The sequence below is a fragment of the Dermacentor andersoni genome, chromosome 2, assembly GCF_023375885.2.
Source record: "Dermacentor andersoni chromosome 2, qqDerAnde1_hic_scaffold, whole genome shotgun sequence".
NCBI lineage: Eukaryota > Metazoa > Arthropoda > Arachnida > Ixodida > Ixodidae > Dermacentor > Dermacentor andersoni.
Window position 1 is genome coordinate 213,088,750 of NC_092815.1, and position 22,221 is coordinate 213,110,970.

Genomic DNA, 22,221 nt, shown 5'->3' on the forward strand with positions numbered 1-22,221 from the left:
GGCGACGCGGGAAACTCATTTGGACCTTTCCATCGCGTCGCATGTGAACAATGCTCTCTGGAGCTCTCTGGACGTCGTCACATTAGCCTCTTGACAGCCACAATTATGCGCGACCGCTCGCAAAAGCAGAAACTGCAGCGCTTACCGTTCTACTAACGTGCAAGTCCTGAGGAGAGGTAGATAGAATGGTAGAGGGGGGCGGGGCATGGAGATGAGGCAAGAGAGTGGGTAAAGCCAGCGCAGTCGCGAAACGAGTAAATAACAGCCTTGCCACTCTTCGCTCGCAGTTCCCATACAGGGTGGAAGGTCGCGGCAGGGAACAGGCGACGTGAGAAAAAAGGGAAACGCTACTACTATAGACATGACAACAGTTGCGGGCAAACAGAAGCCACGGTACTGTACAGTCCGCGCCACCCTTGTGTAGAGCGCGGGAACGGTGGCCTTCGGGGCGCCCCGGAGGCAGCCAGCGACGTATAACTGTAGTTACTGGGCCCAACCGTGCCCAGCAGCTACCGTTCGACGCCAGGTCCAGCAGCTAGCGACGTTGCTGGCCGCCAGTTGCCTTGCCGACGCCAGCGCCTGGCAACTGTCGGGCGCTGCACGTATAAGCGAGATGCATGGTCGTCAGTCACTACAGGGTGCGGCATGGGTCAGAAACTTAGGACGCGGACTCCACATTAAATACGATGCACTCTACGGTGTCATTCTTCGACGGCTGGTACCGATTCTCGCGCAATAAGCATGCGAACAAATTGTCTCATGTGCCAACTGTCACCTTCCTCGAACTGCCAACATTCTTCAATGATGTCCTTGACACTCGCAGAACTACTGAATACAAGTGTCAGTAGTTATAGTTATGCGTGAAGTCTTTGAATATGTAGGCAGCCTTTTCGCGTTCGGTATCTGCAAGGCTACATTGCGGCTATATTATAAATGCCGAACGACAACATAGTAGGCAATACGGAGAACCGACAAATCACGCATGCATTACTGCACAATAATTTTAAATAGCGGTCTTCCTTAATGCACGTGGATCACTGCGACCGGACACTACATTTAGAACTAAATGCATGTACTATATATGTCATACCCAAAGGTGTACCTGGCCCGGTGGCCAGTAAATGTGACCTAATACGAGAGCAACTTCGGCCATAGCATGCTACCTGACGACGAAACAGAAATAGTTTGCACAATTCTTCGTTGATGTCTTTTCAGCAAGGTGCAAAACCAACTTATCCATGTTGATACTTCAGAGGAAGCTTTAGCTCGGGAGCTCCTATATTATGCATGGGAAAGGAGAAATCGTTTTTCTCGGCAACCAGTGCCCCACATTTGATGATGTTGCTTGCATTTAAAAGAGAAAGTTAAAATCTAGTGACTCTTTGTTGTGAATTTTTTATTTAGGTAGTTAATTTTTTAATATAGATGGGTAAAATCACAAATTTTTAGAAAAGGAAACTATCAAGTTTGCAGCCCTGTAACTCAACAACAATAAACGATATCACAATTCTGTAAATTGCACCTAATAGTAAAGATAAATCGGACAAAATTTATATACATGGCTCTCAAATAAACCATTAATATGTGAATAAGCGTTAGTAAAATTCTTGTAAACAATGTAACAAGTTCACATAAGATATCAATCGGCATATCAGTGATGTCTGCTTTGCATTTTCTAACAGAGCAGTCTACAAAAAAGTAAGGCTTGCGATATCTGTTCCTGGTGCAGAGCTACGGATTTGTAAACTTCGTCCTTCTAGTTTTTTTGAAGCTTAGCAATTTTTGAAATTTTTTGAAAAATAATTGAGGCCCTAAATCTAAACTCCGTTTCAAACAATAACTATCATGTAACTTTATCTCTCAAAAGCATCAAATTTCATCAAAATAGGCCCAGTGGCTATCTAAAAAAAAGAGGGTTTCTGCGTTATTCATATATTTGAATAGCGGCGTCGGAGTTTTGACCGAGCTTGCAGCTGCTGCGGCAGCCCATGAGTGCGGATAGCAAAGTCGCTAGGGAAATGGGAACACCTTAACAAAATCGATAGGCCAAAATCAAAAGCCGTCCACGACGGCGTCTCTCGTAGACGTTGTGTGATGTTCGGACGCTAAGAATATGTGCCGACTGAAGAAAAGTTGTCCTGGTGGAGTGCTCCCGACGACTACCCTAGCCTGTTTACTCTGCAGCATCAGAAAAAAAGGTAACAGAAAGGAAAAAAGAAAAACCATGTCTGCCTTTCATGAAGCCTCTCAAAAGCCCACCACCAGTCATCGCGACTAAACGCTGTCAGGATGATAAGTCACTTCTAACCAACGAGTGGCAACGCTTTATTAAAAAAAATGATAAAGCTGGCGGGACACGCTTTGTGGTGAAGTTCAACGCGCAGAAATAGCTTGTAATTTTTTTATTTTTGTTTTGCTGACGTCATCACTAAGTCTCCGCGGGCGGTTTGAAAAGATTAAGGTGAATACGCCACGTGGTGGCACTCACGCGAACTAAACCCTGTAGGCCAGAAAAGCTGGATAAGTCCAACACACTGTTTGGGTCTAAGTGATGCCAATGTTCATTTGCTTTAATAGAAAAGTTTCCGTATGTTATATAGGTGGCATGGATGTCGATTTCATGCAGATTGGCGGTTTAATCGACATGCTGTGGCATACTTAGTGTGATTATTGTTATTTTTTCATTTATCATAAACCGAATCTCCAATCTCCAAGGCGAACTAAAATGGACTCTGGGCTTGGGCTTACAGTGTTCCAGTATATAGTGTGTCGCCCCACTCCTCCCCACGCGCCAAGCGTATCGGCGAAAGACGGGGCGCGAGGACAACGTCAATACAGGGGTCACGTGAGCAACCTATTCGAATAACGCACCTTGCGGATACATGAGATGACGTCATGATTGTCTGCCATCAGAGCCCGTCCACGGACGTGCGGCACTCCGACAGGCGCTGCGGCTTGTTTTCGCTAAATAAAGAGAGCAGCAGTGACTTCTGGCCTGTTAAACTGATTTTCGCATTCAGGGCGGGGAGGGAGGAGAGGGACTGTAATAAGTAGCTGAGGACTCACTTTTTTTTAAAGTGTTTCAGTTGCCCTTTAAGTCAAGAGTGATAATGAATCATTTATATTACTGGTACAATGGTAGCTTTCATTCGTGCAAGTGGTCATTGCTATCAATGAAAAAAGTCATTAAATTAGTATTTCTTTGGTTACGGCTGGTGTCTGATTACGCCCGGTCATTAGTGATCACTAGTGATATGCCCAGATCAACGTTCTCGTACTATCATATAGCTTAGCGTCATGGATATCAAGTGAAATGTCATACGAACGATATTCCATTTATAATTACCAGGACGTGGTAAGTTTGAACAACTAGTGATCATAAATCGCTTTGATTAGTAAATTAAACTTAAATTCAATTCTGAGATTTTTCGTGCCACAGCCACGATCTGATAATGAGGCAGGACGTAGTGGGGGACTGCGGAAATTCGGACCACATGGGGTTCTTTAACGTGCACCTAAATCTAAGTACACGGATGTTCCCGCATTTCGCCCCCATCGAAATGCGGACGCCGTGGCCGGGACTTTGATTAGTATGGCATTGACAATCTTCATTCGTAGACGCCATCATTGGCATTAATCAAATGTGATTACAAGAGTATTTCTTGCTACCAATGCGAATTGATAACGCCCATTTATAAGTGACCACTAGCGATTCGCTCGGTTGTATGTTCTCGTGTGTAGTCTAGTATAGCGCCATGGATATCAAATGATTGGTCAGATAAATAGTGATTGAAATATAGCTAAGAGATTGTTGTATTGAGTCACTCGCGATCAAGAATCACTTTGTTTGGTACCGCAGTGGTAGCCTTCATTCGTGCACGTAGTCATTGGTGCACGTAGTCATTAAATAAGTATTTTAGTTATTATTGCGAATTGACGATGCCGAGTCACATGGTGATCCCTAATGGTATGTTCAATTCGATGTGCTCCTATTTTTAAACAGCACAGCGTCATAGATATCCAGTGAAGAGTTATAAACATGTTGATTCAAATAGGTTAGCTAGAAGATAGTAGGGTTGAGTCACTAGTGATCGCGAATGAATTTGTTTAGCATGACAGTGGTAGTATTCATTAAGCGATTGTCATTTCCATGAATTGGTGTTATTAGGAAGCTCTTTTTTCTTGCTATGTAGGAGACATATTCGAAGTACTGGTAACCACTAGTGATTAAGTTAACTTCAGTGTTCTCGACTATTTACAAATCTCAAGAGAAAGGTTTCTTTAAGGGTGATTCAATTATGATAACTAAGAGCTGAACAGATTGAGTCGCTAGTGATTTAAAATGTGAAGATTGGGGTGCGAAAGGTGGGGAATGGGCTTAAACATTTGTAAATGTTCCAGCTCTCATGAAGATAGGCAACAAGACATACTCAGGAATTTTGAACATTGCCCTGTCGGCCATCTGGTGAACTTAACCACAATGTACTAGCGTAACTAAACGGGCAGCATAATTAAAAATGATATTTCGAAAGGCCGCCCGTATTTCAGCAGCTCTCAGTGAGCAACGCCGACAGGGTGTGCCCTTCTAATAACATGCATATTTACGGCGCTTAGTAACTTTCATGCTGTGTTATAGTAGTGTTTTAATCGCAATCTAAGTACCGCTATAATGCAGCAAAGACTGCAATATACCCAATACGAGAAGAAATAGACCAAAACGACAATAACCACCGGAACGTTCTGTTCTTTGCTCGAAGTTATTCCATGGTCTCCAAATCACCGTGTGGGGTTGTCCGATGAACTGTTTTTATCCTGAGTAGACCTCGCGAAGCTTTACAAAATCTTGGCGATGGTAATTATGAAATAGCCCCAGTCGATGCTATGAAGTGGCCTTCCAAGTTACAAACTACTACCGTCTACGTATCTCGTCTGACAGGCTAGTTCTTTCACATTCTAACTTACGCGGGGATTTATTACACCGGCCCAACAGTCTTGTTACCGAGCCAGTCGAGGAAGACTCCTGTGCATGGAAAGCATTAGAGTTGAAGTTTTCGTGAGCTGTTAGCGTTCTATCCTGCCTATCTGCCAGTGCGCCTATACCGGGTGTTTCTACGAAGACATTCAGTATTATTTAAGAATAGCTGTTTTGTAACAAGAGAACGGTCCCATCAGAGACATGCTGACCGTGGGGTGACTGGAGATGTGAGCTAATCAGTCACTATTCAAGCAAACTCTATTAAATAGCTTTTGAACTTTTTTAATTTCAGCGGGCTCATCGAACTGGGACATTGAAACAGGCTCTCCGTACAGGCCATAGAATTAATACATCGTCCAAGCCATATCATTTTCGGATCTGAAAGAAAATGCGATTGGTCGACGAACTGTGGTGCGACGAAATTCGGCTAACAGAGTGCTCTAAACCGAAACTGTGAGGTTGCATCGATGCGACGTTTTGCTGGCGTCAACCAGCGGCAGGCAGCAAGCGCGTTGCGGTTTCTTGCTGCTCGCGCCATTTACTTTCATGTGAAATGGATTAGCCATCGATTGACTCTGCATACGATATCTATGAAGCTATGCTGTATAAGACTTCGAGAATATTGAACTGCTCTAATTATTAAGATAACAAGATAAGCGGTCTTATTCGCAATATTTTTTCAGCTAATCGTCCATGTATTGTCACTTCGATAGTTGCCGCTGGCGACGTGGACGAATGACGGCTACGGCTGCCACAGTAGAAATGTGATTTTCCCTGGCAATGACTCTTCATTTGACTCCACTAAAGTTATGGGTTGTACATACCCGACAACACTAAGCTTGCAAAATCACTATCGGGAGTCACTCTCAGTGTTTGTAATATTATTCTCGCAACTGCTTGTTAAATTACACTTTTATGCTACCCAACGATGACGTAGAAAATAAAGGCAATCATACTAAAAAGTTATTTGTAGTGACTAGAGTCTGACATTTCTCAGTACCAAATTATCACGGCTGAATCAGCCTTTAAATTACCTTTCAACAGATATCCAAATAGTGAAGATTTTGAAATAGTTGAAAACACTGAAGTGAACATAATCCCTAGTGACACCAGTATATTGACCCTCTCTGCTATATATTCAGAAAAAAGAAGTTTAATGAAGCTGATTAATAGAAATGACAATTAATAAATGACTAGTACACCTGTCATACTAAACAAAGTGATTCGTGACCACTAGGGACTCGATCCTACCATCTCCTAGTTGTAATAGTTGAATGACAATTTTTTATGACATTTTGTTCGATATACATTACACTGTGCTGCTTTAATGTACGAACCCATCGAATGGAACGTATCCGTAATGATCACTAATGATTCAGCATCATCAATTAACAATGGTAACCAAAAATGCTCACGTTCGAACGTTTTGATTGATGAAAATGACGGCGTGCACATATCAAGGCTACCTCTGGTATACTGAAGAAAGTGACTCGTGATCAGTAGTGACTCGGTCCTGCAATCTCATAGACGTTATAATCAGCGTTTGTATGACTTTCCGCTTGATATTGAATGCGCTACACTGTATAATATACTACAGCATTAAATTGAGCGTATCACTAGGGATCACTAATTACCGAACGTAAGCGGTCAGTAGAGGTCACCAACGAAATAGTCATTTCTAGCCATTATGGATTCATATCAATGACGACGTAATGAATAAAGGCTACCGCTGTCGCAATAAACAAAGTGATCCATGAACTCAGTCCTACCCTTTCTACTATCATAAGTGAATGACTGTTTGAACGACTTCTCATGAGATATCCATGACGCAATGCTGTACAAAAGTTAGAATTGGCGTTATCAGTTAGCACTAGCAGAGTCCTTCCATGTTTTTCTGGTCACAAAACTCCGCCGTCACGCTATGGGAGAGGTTCATATGCTCCCCAAAGGTGCCGCGACGCGCCGCCACTGTGCCGCAGAGGGCATCGTTCGCGTACCGAAACGCGTGCGCAGTGCGAAGCGAGCTGAGTGATCGGGTGCATTCTGTGCATGTGCCGCGCTATTTTCGAGTGCTGGGCTGTTTAGTTGAAGTGGCGGGGGGGGGGGGGGGGGGACAACGATGCCGAACACGTGTTGCAAGTAACAGCTGACGAAGTAGAATGGTGGTATCTCTAACAAGCCACTTAAAAAAAATTGCTGTATTTGTGATGTGGCTACTTGTGTTCGTTTGAGAGTTGTTTTGCCGTGTGTTATGAAATGCTTATGCTTTACACTTTCTTGTTTATAGAAATAATCGATTATGCATTCTGTATTTATTGCCATTCGTTTGCTGGTGTTTGTTTCATGCACCCCAATGCATATCTTTCACGTTTGATGTTATTCCTTTATGCTTATTATATCAGTGTCATGCTTTTAACAAACTTCTTGCATTGTGAATGGTGGACCGTTCGTGACCGGACGCCTCTGTGCTGTCTGCATTTCGCTGCGCTTATTTTGCATGATGAATAAATGATCGTGCTTGTATGTTGTTTTTGCATCAACACGTCTTATTTCTTTTCTTAATTGAATTATAAAGCTTTTTTTCATTTTTCGATCATGATAAGAATATCAGGACCGGTGATTGCAGCATTTTAACATATTTTAAATAGTTGTACATTAACAACCAAAATACCTAGTCTCGTCGTTTCTGCGTCGAAACCACGAGCAGCGTGAATAAGTGCTGGGCTTACTGACGCTTCTAAACGACTGCTTGCTAAGGCAATTGCCTAATTACAATACAGCTAGTTCCAACTGTACAGATCCTAACACTTCACGTTCGCCTTAATCCGTTGCTAAAAGCCGCACCGAAGACATTTAGTAGCGAAGTTTGTCTTGCATTAATCGTACCTAAATCTCATTCAGAAATGGCATCGCTTTGCAGAGAAATCTTAAGCGCACGGAGCAGCTCAATTTCATTTTCTTTGTCATTAAGTGTTCTACGGTAGCAGCCCTTTGCAATAACAATTTATACCTCTGTCACACAAGCACGCAAAAACTCTTTTACCTAAGCGGTCCTTTACCGAGTTGAAAGACCTCTAATTAAAAGGAGTTGCGCTGCAGACACACGGCGCGGGCGATCTCCTTTTATCGTTTCCTTCCGAACACGCTATGGAAAGCATGGCGCTAGATTCTGAAACAAAACCAGTTAGAATAAACCAACGTATTTCAATATAGAAATTAGAAACGTACTATAATATGCTTGTTTTAGTGAATTTAGATACAGTTTATTCGAAAAGGTTAAATTAAAGAAGATTTAATAAGGTAGCTTCAAGAGTCTTCGCAGAAGTAGCAAATTTTACATGTTCGTCTAGCAACCTTGGGCCACTGTTTACATCGGAGTCAACATGGAGGTCGAGAATATGGGGGACTGCACGGACACGAAGGAAAAAGTCGAAATAGCATGCATTTTGGCAAGGATTCTTGCTGCAGAGAGCGAAGCAGACGCCGCAAAGGCAGTCAAAGACCGTATTAAGCGGCAGTTGCTACTCAACGGGTGTACATTTTATGCCTTGGCGCTTCCCACGAGAGTCTGCAACCGATCGACGTGGGCTTTCATCCGCCACGAAAAGTGGTTCGAGGAGACTGTGCCTCACCTCGGTGGCCACAACTTCAAGCAGTCGTTTCGAGTGAACCCCTCAACGTTCCGGTTTCTCGTGGAAAGTCTGCGCCATGTGCTCGAAAAACAAGTTACCAACATGCGTGACCCGATCACTGCGGAAAAGCGTGTCGCCATTGGCCTCTACAAATTGTGCTCTTCTGCCGAAGATAGAACTGTGGCAAACCTCTTCGGCGTTGGGCGCTCATCCGTCAACGTCATTTACAGAGAGTTTTGCGCAGCTGTTGTCTCTGTGCTCGAAAGTGACTGGATCAGAATGATTACTGAAGAGGAAATGCCTAGGCACATCCAAGAGTTCGAAGCCGTGTGCGATTTCCCTCAAGCTGTCGGTGCCCTTGATGGCTGCCATTTCCCTATTTCGCCTCCAAAGAAGTACGCCACCGACTACTACAACTACAAGGGTTGGTAAGTGGCCACGATTTAACTTATTTCATGTAAGTGTTCTGTTTGGGCCCATTTTTATAGTAGTAAAAAAAAGTAACTGACTGACCCATATTTTATTGCTAAGTAAAATGTTATTCAATTTTACCAGCAGCTCTTAAGAAAACGCGTAATTTGGTTCGCAGTCTTGCAGTGTTTAGCAGCGACAATTTTAATGCGACGACGAAAAGAGTTCTCCGCAGGACTGCAACTCCTATACGATGTAGAGTACGCTAACAGCGACCGGTTGTGGCATTATGTGAAATAATGTAATCCGAGCTGCACTCACAGCTATTAATAAAAGCAAACTGTAAAATCGCATCACAGTAACTAAAGGCAGTGAACTCAGCAGTGCCATGCTGCACTAACCTTTATTCACTTTGCACTTTGTTTTTTCTTGCAGGCACAGTATTATCCTACTAGCATTGGTCGACCACAAGTATCGATTCAGATACTGCAATGTCGGTGCCCCAGGACGCTGCCACGACGCACATGTGTTTGGTGTTTCACGGCTGTCGAAGATTGTCAACAGTCCCCTTTTCAAAGCACCTGTTGCCGCAGTGGGTACCACAGCAGTCCCACCGATAATATTATGCGATCAAGCATTTCCACTAACCCCAAACCTCATGAAGCCATTTGGACACCGAACTGTCATCAGTGAAGCTGAAAGGAATTTCAACTGTCATTTATCTGGAGCAAGGAGGATAGTTGAAAACGCATTCGGAAGGCTAAAGGCCCGGTTCCGTTTCATTGCGAAAAGAATGGAGTGTTCTGTTGGCAATGCCCGTTTGGCTATACGAGCATGCTGCGTGCTCAATAACATTTGCGAGCACTTCAACGACAGTGTCCACCCACAGTGGTTAAGTGAGGTGCAGCAGTCCAATGCTACATTTCCACAGCCATCACGCAGAACAGAAGCTGAAATTGGAAATGCATCCGCCATCAGGACAGCACTTGTGGAATATTACAAGCGAAGGAACTGAACGCAAGAGTCCCAAGAATCAGCAACAATTGTGGAACACCATGTCAGTTTTTACTAAAAAACTTCAACATTGCATCTACAAGTTTCTCTTGCAACTTGAGCCCCTCTTTACGGAGATCCATTTCCATTTTGTGCGCATCAGCAAACTGCTCTCTCTGCCGTCGCTGCTCCTCAAGCATCCTTTCTTGAAAGTCGCCAGCCGGTTGCCTTCTCTTCCTGCGGGCACATTCGGAACTGCCACTTGCGAGGTTCCTGGATTCAACCTGTTGTACTGGCGACTCGGAAGGTGAACAATCTTCGGCGACGTCTTCACAAGAAGCAGAGCCGGAATCAAGCATGTCGAAGATCAGCTGCGTTTGAAGAAGGGATCCGAAATACATTGACCACATTAGTTGATGTGTGAAGCGGTAAACAATTAGTTCAGGGTTTTTACTTGCAAGAGAGCTGCCTCTCCTTGCGTGTATGTATTCACGTTTTTTTATTTTAGAGTCTGCATTTTTTTTATTCTCCAAACAGCGCACTGCCAAGCTTGCAAAATGAACAGCGCGTGAGCACAAGCAGAAATGAACCACAGTATTAACAAGAGCAGTCCGCTACACTGCAGGGTTGTGCAGATTATGGGCTTGGCAGCACAGCTGATGCTACATTATGTCTTGAAATTTAGTTGACTGTAATAAAGCATATATAGTCTCCACTATGCATTTCTTACTTCTTCGACGGAGGCAGTGCTGCTTGTTGTGCTCTCGCTGCACCCAGCCTCTTCCATTAAAGATGTATCGTGAACAGGCAGGGATCCTAGAAACCTATGGACTTCGGAGAAGAATGGCCAGCTCGGCGGTGATGACCCTGTTGTCATGTGTTTCAGGCAGCTCCTGGATAAGAAAACGAAAGAACTAAAATTTTATATACTCAAAATGTAAAGATATACACAGAGCAAAACGTTTGCCGATAGATACAAACGCGACTTGATGGTACAGAAAGCCTGAGAAGCGAAGGTAACCCTTTTTACTCGAAAAAATTTAAAGTTTCTCATGTTTTCTTGTCTGAGAACAACGCTTGCGCATGGTCCGAGAAAAATGCAAACCGTAGTCACATCTGCAGAAATGAAAACATGCAGACGACTTCCTGCTTCGTATTATATGTTGCCGTGAGAAGGCGTACAATATAATGTGAAATGCGCCTGTCCATAAGTTAAGGTTCCCGTTATCTTGTGACGAACGAAATCATGCTATTGACGACCTGCGCGGGTTGTCATTCTTCGCCGCATGTGAAGGCGAATTTGCGTTTACTCAGACCGACTCGCACTGTAAAGGAATTGCAGAAACAGCCTTTAGCGCGTCGTCGACTTTCGTGTGTGCAGGGCGCAGTTCAGCCCTGCAAAATTCGACGCTAGCTGAAATGAAGGGTCTCTGCCTTAAAACCTTCGTTACTACGGCTCCGTCCGCTAGATTAGGGTTCCGTCGCTGCCTACTACGGAAACAACGTTCGATGCTGAGGTCGCGACACCACAAACGAGAGCTTGCAGCTTGCGACCACAGCCTGAAGCCGCTTCAAGGTAAATTTAGCGCTCACAGCTTACTGCTGTGCTTTGTCTTACCTGTAGGTCTGTCCCAGGTTCTCTATCTTGCTGTGCACTTGCGCCTTTGTGCGAGGTACACCCATGCTCGTCAATGCTTGTGCAATGCCATCGTAAACGCCTCCGTTGTGCTTCTGCGCACGCAGCGAGGGCAGGTTGTCTTCCCATAACTTGATTAACGCCCAGGTGTCTCTCTCCGACCACTGTACCCGCGGTTTTCTTTGGCGTGCCGGAGGCTGTTCGTCGGTACCGCTCGCCGTAGCCATGGTCGCAGAAAATGGCGCGAATTTGCATCGTCTGTTAGCGTCACGTGATATTTTCGAACTGCTTACGAGAGTGCCGTGCAAAAAGTGCAAAACTGCGCCTACTTAAGGTTCAACGAAAGACAAAACCCTTTTTTGTGATGTGTACACTTGAAATAAAAATGCACTTTTGCTTCGTTTCTTTATTGCATGATAATTACTGGTGCCCACTGCGTTGGAGGCTACGCCTTTCCAGCCGTAAAAGAGATCGGTGATCTCCGGTTTCGGAAAAGACCGCTTCTGAAAAAGAGATTAAACTTTGGCGTGTGTCTGCGGATGCAACTCCTTTGTGTGAGATGTCTTTTTCTTCAAATGCCTTTAAAGTGCTCGTGTGACAGGGGTATTAATTCTTTTGATCTCCTTATAAGATACTGCCCGCAGTCAGAGTCCTTCTCTGCCACAGTTTAACAGAAAGTGAACAGCTGTGCTCGGCGAACAATCTGGCGCTATGCACAACGGAGAGTTGGCGCTTACTTACGGATAAGCGGGGGTGCAACAGCCCATATGTTTGCATCTGGTGATAAGTGCGACCACTGGCGCTTTATTGCGAATGCGTGGTGTTTAATTTCAGGCAAATATTAAAAAGTGAAGCCCACCGAAGTGTTGAGGCGAACGGCGATAATGAAGAAATCTGGACCGAGACCGCGCGGCCGTGTACAGCGGACGCATTTAGATGGGGGCGAAGTGCAAAATACCCGTTTATCTAAATTTAGGTGCATTTTAAAGGATCCCAGGTGGGCAAAATTAATCCTGAGTCCCCCACAACGGCGCGTCTCATAATCGTTTCACGGTTCTGGCTCTTAAAATCCCAGATCTTTTTTTTTTTTTTTGGTCTGAGACCGCCGCAAGCTCCATGTTATGAGCTGCTTTCTTTTCGTCCCGGGCGCTCATATCAAGGCAGAAGACGCGCTCAGGCAGTAATTTAAGCATAGTCAATGTTAAAAATAGTTACGTGAAACTAAAGCGATGGTTGAGGAAGTTGAGAAAGCTAGAATACCGAGGCTGCCCCACACAACCACAGCGGTAGCTGCGTTCGCATGCCCTCTCATGCACGGTTGCGCCTCTAGCGGCGGGCGCTGGCTCTATATGAAACTGAGGCGGCAGTTTCGTGACCAGAAAAAAAAATGGAAGGACTATGGCACTAGTAACCAAAATGCTAATTACAGTGCGAATGACACCGATGACAACGTGCACGAATCAAAACTAGCATTGTACCAGTAAAATAAATTATTATTATTATTATTATTATTATTGACAACATCACACCAACTTCCAGCAAGCTTCGTTCTTGAATCTTTCACTTTTGTTAAATTTCATAGCATGTTCGTAACTAGCGACCACTAATGAGTATAGTACTATCAGTTAGCTGCATTGTGCAATCAGTTATTTGCTCATGAATTATATGTAATTACTGATTCAGTTTCATGAGTTCAGATGAAACTTAATTTTTATCTTTCTAAATAAGTAAAAGATATTACTATGCGCCGGGCTTGAGAAAAAATTGCGCGCACAGACGGGCTTAAAGTTTGGATGTTACTCCATAAAGCCATTCGGTCGGTTGTTTCTTGCAGAATCTGACAGTGTCATCTGTCCTTATACGTCAGGGCGCGAATGTGCATCATAGCTGCATGTTCGAGTCCATGAGTTTTAGTGTAACCGACGAGCCGTTTCCCGTTAATTGAACGGTGGACGAATCTTTAGCCCCTGTAGTGGTGCTTTGCCACCTAGCAGCTGAAGAAAAGCGCCCCAGTAAAAAAAATGTCAGCTAGCAAAATAAAACAAAACTGGACCAATACATAAAGGGGGCATAGAGTATATGCCGCTGGAGTGCAATTAGCGGTTTAATTCTCGCTGCGCTGCCATCAGCGTTTTAGTGTTGCAGGAAAGAAATACAGCCAGCAGAATTAAACTGTGCGCGACTTATAGCCTGAGACCGTTGTCAGAATTAAGTGCCCAAAGTGCAATTTGCGAAAAACGAGGTATTGCGCAGCAATCGATTAAAAGAAAAGATGCTTCCCACAGAGTTAGGCCTACCGCATCACCACAGGGTTGGCTTTGCCCCAACAGTCGGTGCCCCGGATTCCTGGATTTGCCGTCTCAGGGCGAACTCGTGCACATATATACCACTTCTGCATAAACACGTGAATGTAGTAAGAGTGCATGTGTGTACAAACAAGTTGACGCATTTGAGAATCAATAGCGGCCTCCCAGCACACGATTTGCCCCCTCGTACACCTTCAGCTATCATGTCCTAATCAGTAAGCGACAAATAGCAGCGGAAATTGCAGTTTTTCTAGCCTCATCCAAGCCGCCGACGTCCGATGTCTAGCCTCATCCGACGCCTGAACAGCCCTCGTTTGCGAGCACCGGCGCATGGAGAAGGAGCCGGCCACGGCCACGTCTGAAATTACGCTCTCTCCGTGCTAATGAGACAGCCGGAGCAAGACCTGCCAATGCGCGCAATTGTCGGAGGCCATGAACAAAAAAAATATGATGCCACATCCGTTAAAAAGCAGAAGTGACATTATTATTGCGAAAGCAATACTGCTCGCACTTTCGGCCCATCGGTGGTCGAGGCGCCTCATTACGCAGCTGCGCGTCACGTGACCGTGTGACGTCACGCCAGACCGAGACACGGGGCCCCAGCTCACGGCATCGATGGTGGAGGCGAAGCCTTGCGCGCCGCTGCTGCGGCGCTACCGAGAGAGGGCGCTCGCTGGTGTGACGTCACGCCAGACCGAAAGACGGGGCCCCAGCTCGCAGCATCGATGGTGGAGGCGAAGCCTTGCGCGCCACGGCTGCGGCGCTACCGAGAGAGGGCGCTCGCTGGCTGATGTCCACACCATCAGCCGAACCAAGGCGCAGCCAAGGGTATTGCTTTCGCAATCTTCCAGACTTAACCAAGCTAAGCCTTCAGCCATTTTTTTTATAGTCTGTGGCGCGAAATTCCTTTTGATGACCTGTCATTAGAGCTGTATTCTTAACTGTCCCACAATTCGACGTGATGGGCCTTTCGAGCTTCTAGCGCGGAAAGCGACGCAGGAAAAAAAGAAAGCGTCAGCCGTACGGGAGTACAAATCGCACCCATGTACAGAGCATGGTTTCATTGCAGGCAGAAGAAAGCTTTAGATGTAGAGTGCTTGTCCTATAGTCCTAGGATGCCACGATGCGCGCGCCCAGATGAGCGGAAAGGTCGATATTGCATGCCCAGAGACAGGTAAGATAAATACGGACATAGGGAAAAGTTGAGGTACCGAATGGTGAAAATAACTGCTGCTCATGTACAGTGCTCACGGAATGAAACGCGTCAATTTAGGGCTAAGTACTGCGTATACTTTTGTTTCAACCGGCTGAAGTTCGTGTCACATCGATGTAATTCTGGCGCGTACACTTACATTGGAGTCCTCGTCACCCTTAGTGACCAAATTCCTAGCGACATGACATAGTGCTCTCGCGTACTTTGCACATATGTAGGGTTGTACTAAATGCTCCGTGTCGCATTTCATTCCGTGAGCACTGTACGTATGCGCGGCACTTAAGATATAGTTTTAGCAACAGACATGACGGCAAGCTGTGTCACTCGTATATCATTAATAAAACCATAAAAAAGCTCAAGCGCGAGGAACTACAGTTATGTAATGTTTTTATGTACGAATACGGGAACAAAACGATTGTGAACATCATATTTCAGTGCAGGCATAATTCAACTTTTAATCATTATGTCAAAATTTTTCACTTATGTACATGTTTGCAAGAAAGTTCGTACTAGTTAGCGTCTACAAGAAAGATTAACGTAAGCACAAGTTTTGCTTCTGTGACCACTGACGTAGGTGAATGCGGAACCCCAGAATTGTGTAGGTGGCTACCAACATCCCCCATATTGCCTCTTGGTGGCGTGCGCACGTGTTCAGGTACGGTTGGTCTAGTTCCTCAAGGCATTCAGTGAAGAGATCGGAATGGCAACAACATAATAAATCTTTGCACTGTGGGCAGGATACGGAATAAAAAACGCTTCTGACAATGAACTCTCCAAGATAGCATAAAATACATTTCATTGGCGTTTGCGCCACAATGAACGAAATATCTGAGTCGTAAATTTCTTCGCGTGAATTTCCCGAGCAGTGCGTTTTGCTTGAAAAAGGAGGTCGACAAGGAATTCTCGATCATCCAGCTAATGACCTGTCGTCCGCGGGGTGTGGAGAAACTGTCTTACGCTCACAAGCCTCAGAGTGCCCATCAGATCGTATGCTGTTGGCACTGGCGTTCAGAGGCGCACTACAGCAAAGAGGTTCTCCAGGCACTCTTGGAGAAGCCTTCTGGTAAGTAACAATTAGTACCGTTCATTGTCCAGGAGAACTTCTTGCTTGCGACGAACCACTGTAACAGAAAAAACACGACGGACTTGCTTACATATGTCCACAAATGAATTAGGCCCTACTACGAAGTTGGGTACCCACACTACAAATACACAAGAAGTTCCTCACCTGCCACTTGTCCCGCTTGATTTTCGCTGTCCACGGGAGCTGCCTTCTTGGGCGTCTAGGAAACGGAAACACTATTCACTCATTTTCAGCGTTGTTATTGTACTGGGGAAGGTAACACGCAGGCATTCTGTGGAAATACCGGGTGAGGGATGCCGCGATCTGTCTGGCGGCAGGGTCGACGCAAGAAGTTAGCAACAGAATGGCGGCACCGACCCTTTCATGGAGTGGCATCAACCTAAGCGGAGAGCGCGCGAATCGAGGCAGCCTAAGTGCAGTAATGGCCACAACCGTCGTCTGGGTTGCATAGCCCCCTCGCCCTCTACGCAATATATCAGCAACAAGAACGATGGCAGAACTTCAGGCATCGTGCCCATATATTCTATACATTCTCTATATCTCTATATCTCATGACATATATCTCTATACCTCATGTTTCATTGCTTCAGCAGATACGAAATCTTTGCAAAAGTCGAAGCAAAACCAATCGTCTTCGATCTATATCCTTTGCTTCAAAGGTTACTTGTACACCCTGTTTGCCTGCAGCATCGATCACTCGTTGCTGGCATGCTCGAGGTCAATGATGTAGCTGCGCGAGAGCGCCTAGTCACATGCTATGTTTTCAATATGGTGCGCTTTATATGGATGCCTGAAAAATTAAAGCCTCTCAAGCTATGTTCACGAAATAGTATTATTGGGTAGTTGCACGCTAGGCCCTATAACTTCTCTGTGGCTAATTGTGCTTGTAAATAAATAGTACTCAAACTTTACTTGATTAATCTCAATTATTGACTTAAGATAATTGTAAAAACGATGCAGTTGTTCAAGAGAAGAGTGAACAACACTAGCTTGGTTGTATTCTCGCAAGGCATACGTGTACTTCTGAAGGCTTGGCAAGTGTAAGCTGAAATTCCGTGTATATTATAACCTCAACATGGAACACACTTGTCTCGCATACCTATCGGCACGCCGCGTTGGGATAATGTAGAACATATCAACGTGTGAAGCTTTTCATCACATAGGAAGGGTTGTTTGTGAAGGATAGCCTCCGCTACTTTGGACAGCGTGTTACGTCCCAGGTCATCCTGTATTTCGCATCCTGGATAGTGGGTTTCAGACGCAGGTACATAAGCGATACCATATCTTGTTAGTTTTCTGAGTTTCATGTTGGGATTGATCAACGCATCAGTTCTTTGTTTTGTTGTTTACTTATGTGTTCACTATTTGCTGGTATATTTTACAAAATTATTTACATTCTTGTTTTCTCCTACCGCCTTTGACCTGGATCCCCTTGATGGGTTGCACCAATTCACATACGAGCTCACAGCTCGTGTCAGGCCAGCAGTCGCGCTATGAATATAGGTAGTACTGATCTATAAGTTAACAGGAAGCAAGAACTTCATATGATGCTTCCATTGCGTACCATGGCCAATCCCTTCCTCGTGGGTTCGAGCCATAACGCGAAGGAAGAAGAAGAAGAGGGAGAAGTGGCGTAAGTGTACGAAAACTCCCCCAAAAAGACCCATTAGCTGTTATCATGACCGACTCGCTATCTGTATGCACCGCACTAACTGCATCATTAAATTCAGCAATTCAAAGAACATTTCGTTCCATGATACCTCCGTACTTACGAAAAGTATGTTTGCTTTGGGTACCGGGACATCGTGGGTTGCACTTGAATGAAATGGCAGATTCACTCGCACGAGCATCCCTTAACGGCCCTATCATACCTGTTTTGCCGACATCAGCTTATGTCACCGCGGCAAGGTACAGAAATTTCGCTATATCTCAAAATTCTGCAATATCCATGCTAACACCGTGTTCTGAATTCCACCATCTTGGCTTCCCATGGAATATTAATTGGTGTCCTTCAAGGCAATTGGAAGTATCTTTTACAAAATTGAGATGCCGTATACCTCCTCTAAATTTTTACTTACACAGGTCTGGTCTCGCGACGTTCCCTCTATGTTCTTATTGCAGTGCACCTGAAACTATCGAACATTATTTTCTCTCATGCCGCCGCTTTCTAAGACAAAGAAGAATATTAGAATACTCATTTACCAAACTTGGCCTATCACTAACCTCGACAAACATTCTTTCTTTTGGGGCAACTTCACTGGGAACCAGCCACAGGGATGCTTTTCTTGCTGTTTACAATTTTATTAGAGAGACAAAAAGAGTACCTTGCTGATTTTCTACAATTATCCGTAGTTTCTATTACTTAATTCCTTTACGTTAAATTATTTTAGCAAAATTCTTACCAATACTTTCATTGCAAGTCTAAATTACAGTTCTATCGTCCCACGCTCCACTATTCAAATCTAGTTTCTCTATACTTCTAACCTTACGGAAAACCGCCTGCTTCTTGGCCAATCCCCCATAGTGGGTACGCGCCACTGTCTGGGACACAAGACAAGACAAGACAAGTGGGCGTTGGGTGGCGTTCCTTTGTACGGCGGCAGACGAACTACAAGAAGACCCCTCGACCGTCGCGAGGCGAAACCAGCTAGCCTCGAGGAGCACACGTACGGAACACTCCGCTGGGCGTCACCGAAGATTTGATGGCACTGCGGAAGGATCACTGCGAAGAAGCGCCCTTTCGACCACAGTTCCTTCTTTCCCCGAGGCACCTCTGGAACGCCATGAGGCACATTTTCAGCGTCTTGTGGGGAGCAGTGAAGAAAAATGCCGGGCACGCCTTCAGTCGCGACTGGTATGCCAACTTTGTAACCCCAGCGGCGCCAATGTCACGACGTCTACCGTCTGGGACGTGCTTTGCTTGCCAACAATATGCGGACGCCTGTTGTCCGGCACGCCTCCGACGGCTATATGTAGAGCATGTCCGTGAACGCTTCCCGTTGGCGGCGATGCATGGACGGCGTGATTCTGTGGAATCGCCGCCACAGAACCTGTTCAGGCAGGCTCGTTGTCCTCTTCCGGCCGATGTGGACAGCGGCACGCCCCTTGAACATCTGCGAGGCAGTTTCGAACACTTCTACAATGGACCACAGTTTGAGCCTCGGAGTCGCCCGTCGGATGTCGACCCGAACAGCGACACGACCACTCTGCAAGCGCTTCCACGGTCACCGCCAATCGATCAACAGGCAGATGGAGCTTCGCCTCCGGTCACGGACGGTGGCCCTCTAGCGCCGCCTGCTTACGCGGAAGACAAAATGGCCAGCGCCATCGCAGATAATGCTCCTCCGTCCATCGTACTGAATGTTGTGGCGGGCCAAGACAACGATGGCCCGATGGTGGATCCCATTTATGTGCAGGTCCACCATCCCGTTGCTCTGAGCTGCACGCCGCATTCGTGACTACGCAGTGTGCGAGTCACTTCACCCGAGGTGGACATACAGGTTACAATGCCGAGCAGGCAGCAGTTCGGCGAAACCACCGCGAGTCGCCGGCATACTGAAGGGAGCGACAAGAGCAACGCCGTCTTCCGCCGTAGCTCGCATGTTTGACTTTGTTTTTCGGAAGCATATTTTCAAGCGAAGTTTTTAAAGCGACCATTTCTTTGCCTCTTTCTTCGACTTTTCGCTGCTGCTGCTACTGTGGTATTGCACGCCACTAACGCCGGCCGCGTCAGGAGGTGGTTGAGACGTGGCCATGTAACAGAAACATAAAAGGCATGCGCTGTCGGTGTTTTATTTCATGATATTTGTTTATGAGCTGTCATTCTGAAAATTCTGAGGAGTAACCATGTAAAGAATATAAGACAAGGTCTGCGCCAAGTTGACGGCCTGCGCCGTTGTGGTGCAGAATGATTAATCGCCAAGCGATGTCCGCGGCGTCGACCCCGGATTTTATGCGACGCGGGGCGCAAAGGGAGACTAAAGGTTAATGTTAAGTCAACGTGGACTGTTGAAATACCATCCCAGAAACTTCGAAACGCTTGTTGCGTGCGAAGAAGAGACTTGTTTTAAGAGAAAATGCGTTCTGAAGCGTCCGCCTACCTTTAGCGCAGTTCAAATCGCCCGCCCTCCGATCGAGGAGTGGTGACGTCATGGTCTCATAGTGACGCTGCGCTATCGGTGAGTAAAACGGCGCCCGCCGACGGCGCTACGGCTTTTCTGCGCAAAACGTAAACGCGAGGCCAGAAACAGAGCCAAGACAGAGCCGACAGCAGCGCGAAATCGGAACTGTGATGGCTAGCGGAAGGGAAAGCGCGCGACGATAAGCTGGTTCTTTATTTTATGACGCCAACTTTGACGTTCGTTGCAATGGAAGACCCTGACAACGACACATTGGCTCGCGATGCTGGGCTCGACTTCAGGGATTTAAGCACTGATGAACGTGACCTGCTGCTGAGGACTCGCGCTGCCGGCGTCGTTGCGTACTACTACGACGGCAACTGTATGTCATGGCTGTACATATTCGCACATTTGTAGCTTTTCCTTCCTGAAAACAAAATGCCGCACTCACCGCCCCGTCTTCGACCTGCAGTTGTTCTTGCGCGTCGGAGAATGCAGGCAAGACCGACGGAACAGTACTACGGGAAAGCATTGCTTTGAAAGGCACTCCACACAACTTCAGTAAGTCGGCGTTGAACTCGTAATCCTCTGGACGAAAATGCAGCGAGCACACTATGCAATTTTTCGGCTCTTTGCCAAAGCGCTTGGCAGAGGTACGGCACTTAACCACTTCGAACGGAGAGGTTCACTTGTTGGCACACAGTGATAAGTAACGTTGGATTCGCCGCTGCAACTGCCCTTGGCCAAGTTACGCGGACCGTTCGCGCATCCCACGACAACACATGGACGTGGCATTCTCGCTGCTTGTTCCAAATGCAAGTTTCGCGAGCCAGCAGAACCAGCGCAGCACGACTCGATAACGAAACAACGGAAACTCCAAAACGCGCGCAGAGTCGAGCGAAACGAAACTTTTCGACCAATCATCCTACTGAAAGGTAACGTCAAAGTGTTATTTTTTCTTGTAATCGAACAGAAGTAGACAAGTAGCATTTTCTTCCGTCTTATAACCTAATGAAATGATCTTTTTAATACGAGTAGTTGAGTCCTAGTGACATAAATTACGATGAGGAGTGCCTTCGTCATCGGGCTAGTACCGGAATGTCGCTGGGGGGTCTCAAATCGTGTCATGCATTTACCTCAATTTCTCGGTTACTAAAGCTCTGTTCGCGATTATATCGACGCCTTAGACGTTTTACAGTATTGCTTTATCACTTCAACTTGACTTCATAGTAACCTTTAGTGTCCCTATAAAGGGACACTAAAGGACAATAATAAGTAAAACTAAAGTGATATATTACTGCTTGAGAATCTCTAAGGCGTCAACATTATCGCAAACAGAGCCTTAATAATCCAGAAATTGAGGTAAATGCAGGAGATGATTAGAGACTCCCCTGGGACATTAAGGTACTTGCCCGATGACGAACGCGCTCCTCAGTTTAATTCTGTCGCTAGTACTCAACCACTCGTTGCAGAAAAACATCCTTGTATTATAACACGAAATATAATGCTACTTGTCCAGTTCTAATTTATTTTTAGGAAAAAGAACTCATTGAAATGACCCTTGACAACGACGCGGGCGGTCGAAAGGCTTCGTTTTCGCTCAATTCTGCGCTGCCCAAGCCTTCGCATTCTAGTAGGTTTGTTATCGTGTAGTGCTGCCCTAGTTTTACTGGCTCGCGAAACTCGCACAAACTGGAAGCAGCAGGGAATTCATCTTCCTTGTGATGTCACGGGATGCCCGAACGGTCTACGCCGCTTGACGAAAAAGCAGCTGCAGCGGCGAATCACTCGCTCTGCCTTGGCTCGGTACCGCCGCCTGTCGGGCGTCGTTTCACTGACCGACGGTCGCAAAG

The 22,221-nt window shown here is 45.8% G+C and overlaps 2 protein-coding genes across 2 annotated transcripts; one reads left to right on the top strand and one right to left on the bottom strand.

Moving 5' to 3' along the window:
* Nucleotides 1-7,987: 7,987 nt before the first annotated feature.
* Nucleotides 7,988-10,726, top strand: LOC126540149 (uncharacterized). The gene is made up of 2 exons (XM_050186935.2): nt 7,988-9,035; nt 9,454-10,726. The coding sequence occupies exons 1-2, from the start codon at nt 8,359-8,361 to the stop codon at nt 10,031-10,033; spliced, it is 1,257 nt and encodes a 418-aa protein (XP_050042892.1). The 5' UTR covers nt 7,988-8,358; the 3' UTR covers nt 10,034-10,726.
* Nucleotides 10,062-12,251, bottom strand: LOC126540105 (uncharacterized). The gene is made up of 3 exons (XM_050186898.2): nt 11,630-12,251; nt 10,742-10,904; nt 10,062-10,382 (listed from the first exon to the last, which is right to left on the bottom strand). Exons 1-3 carry the CDS (start codon nt 11,872-11,874, stop codon nt 10,077-10,079), a joined length of 714 nt encoding a protein of 237 aa, XP_050042855.1. The 5' UTR covers nt 11,875-12,251; the 3' UTR covers nt 10,062-10,076.
* Between the last annotated feature and the right edge of the window lie 9,970 nt (nt 12,252-22,221).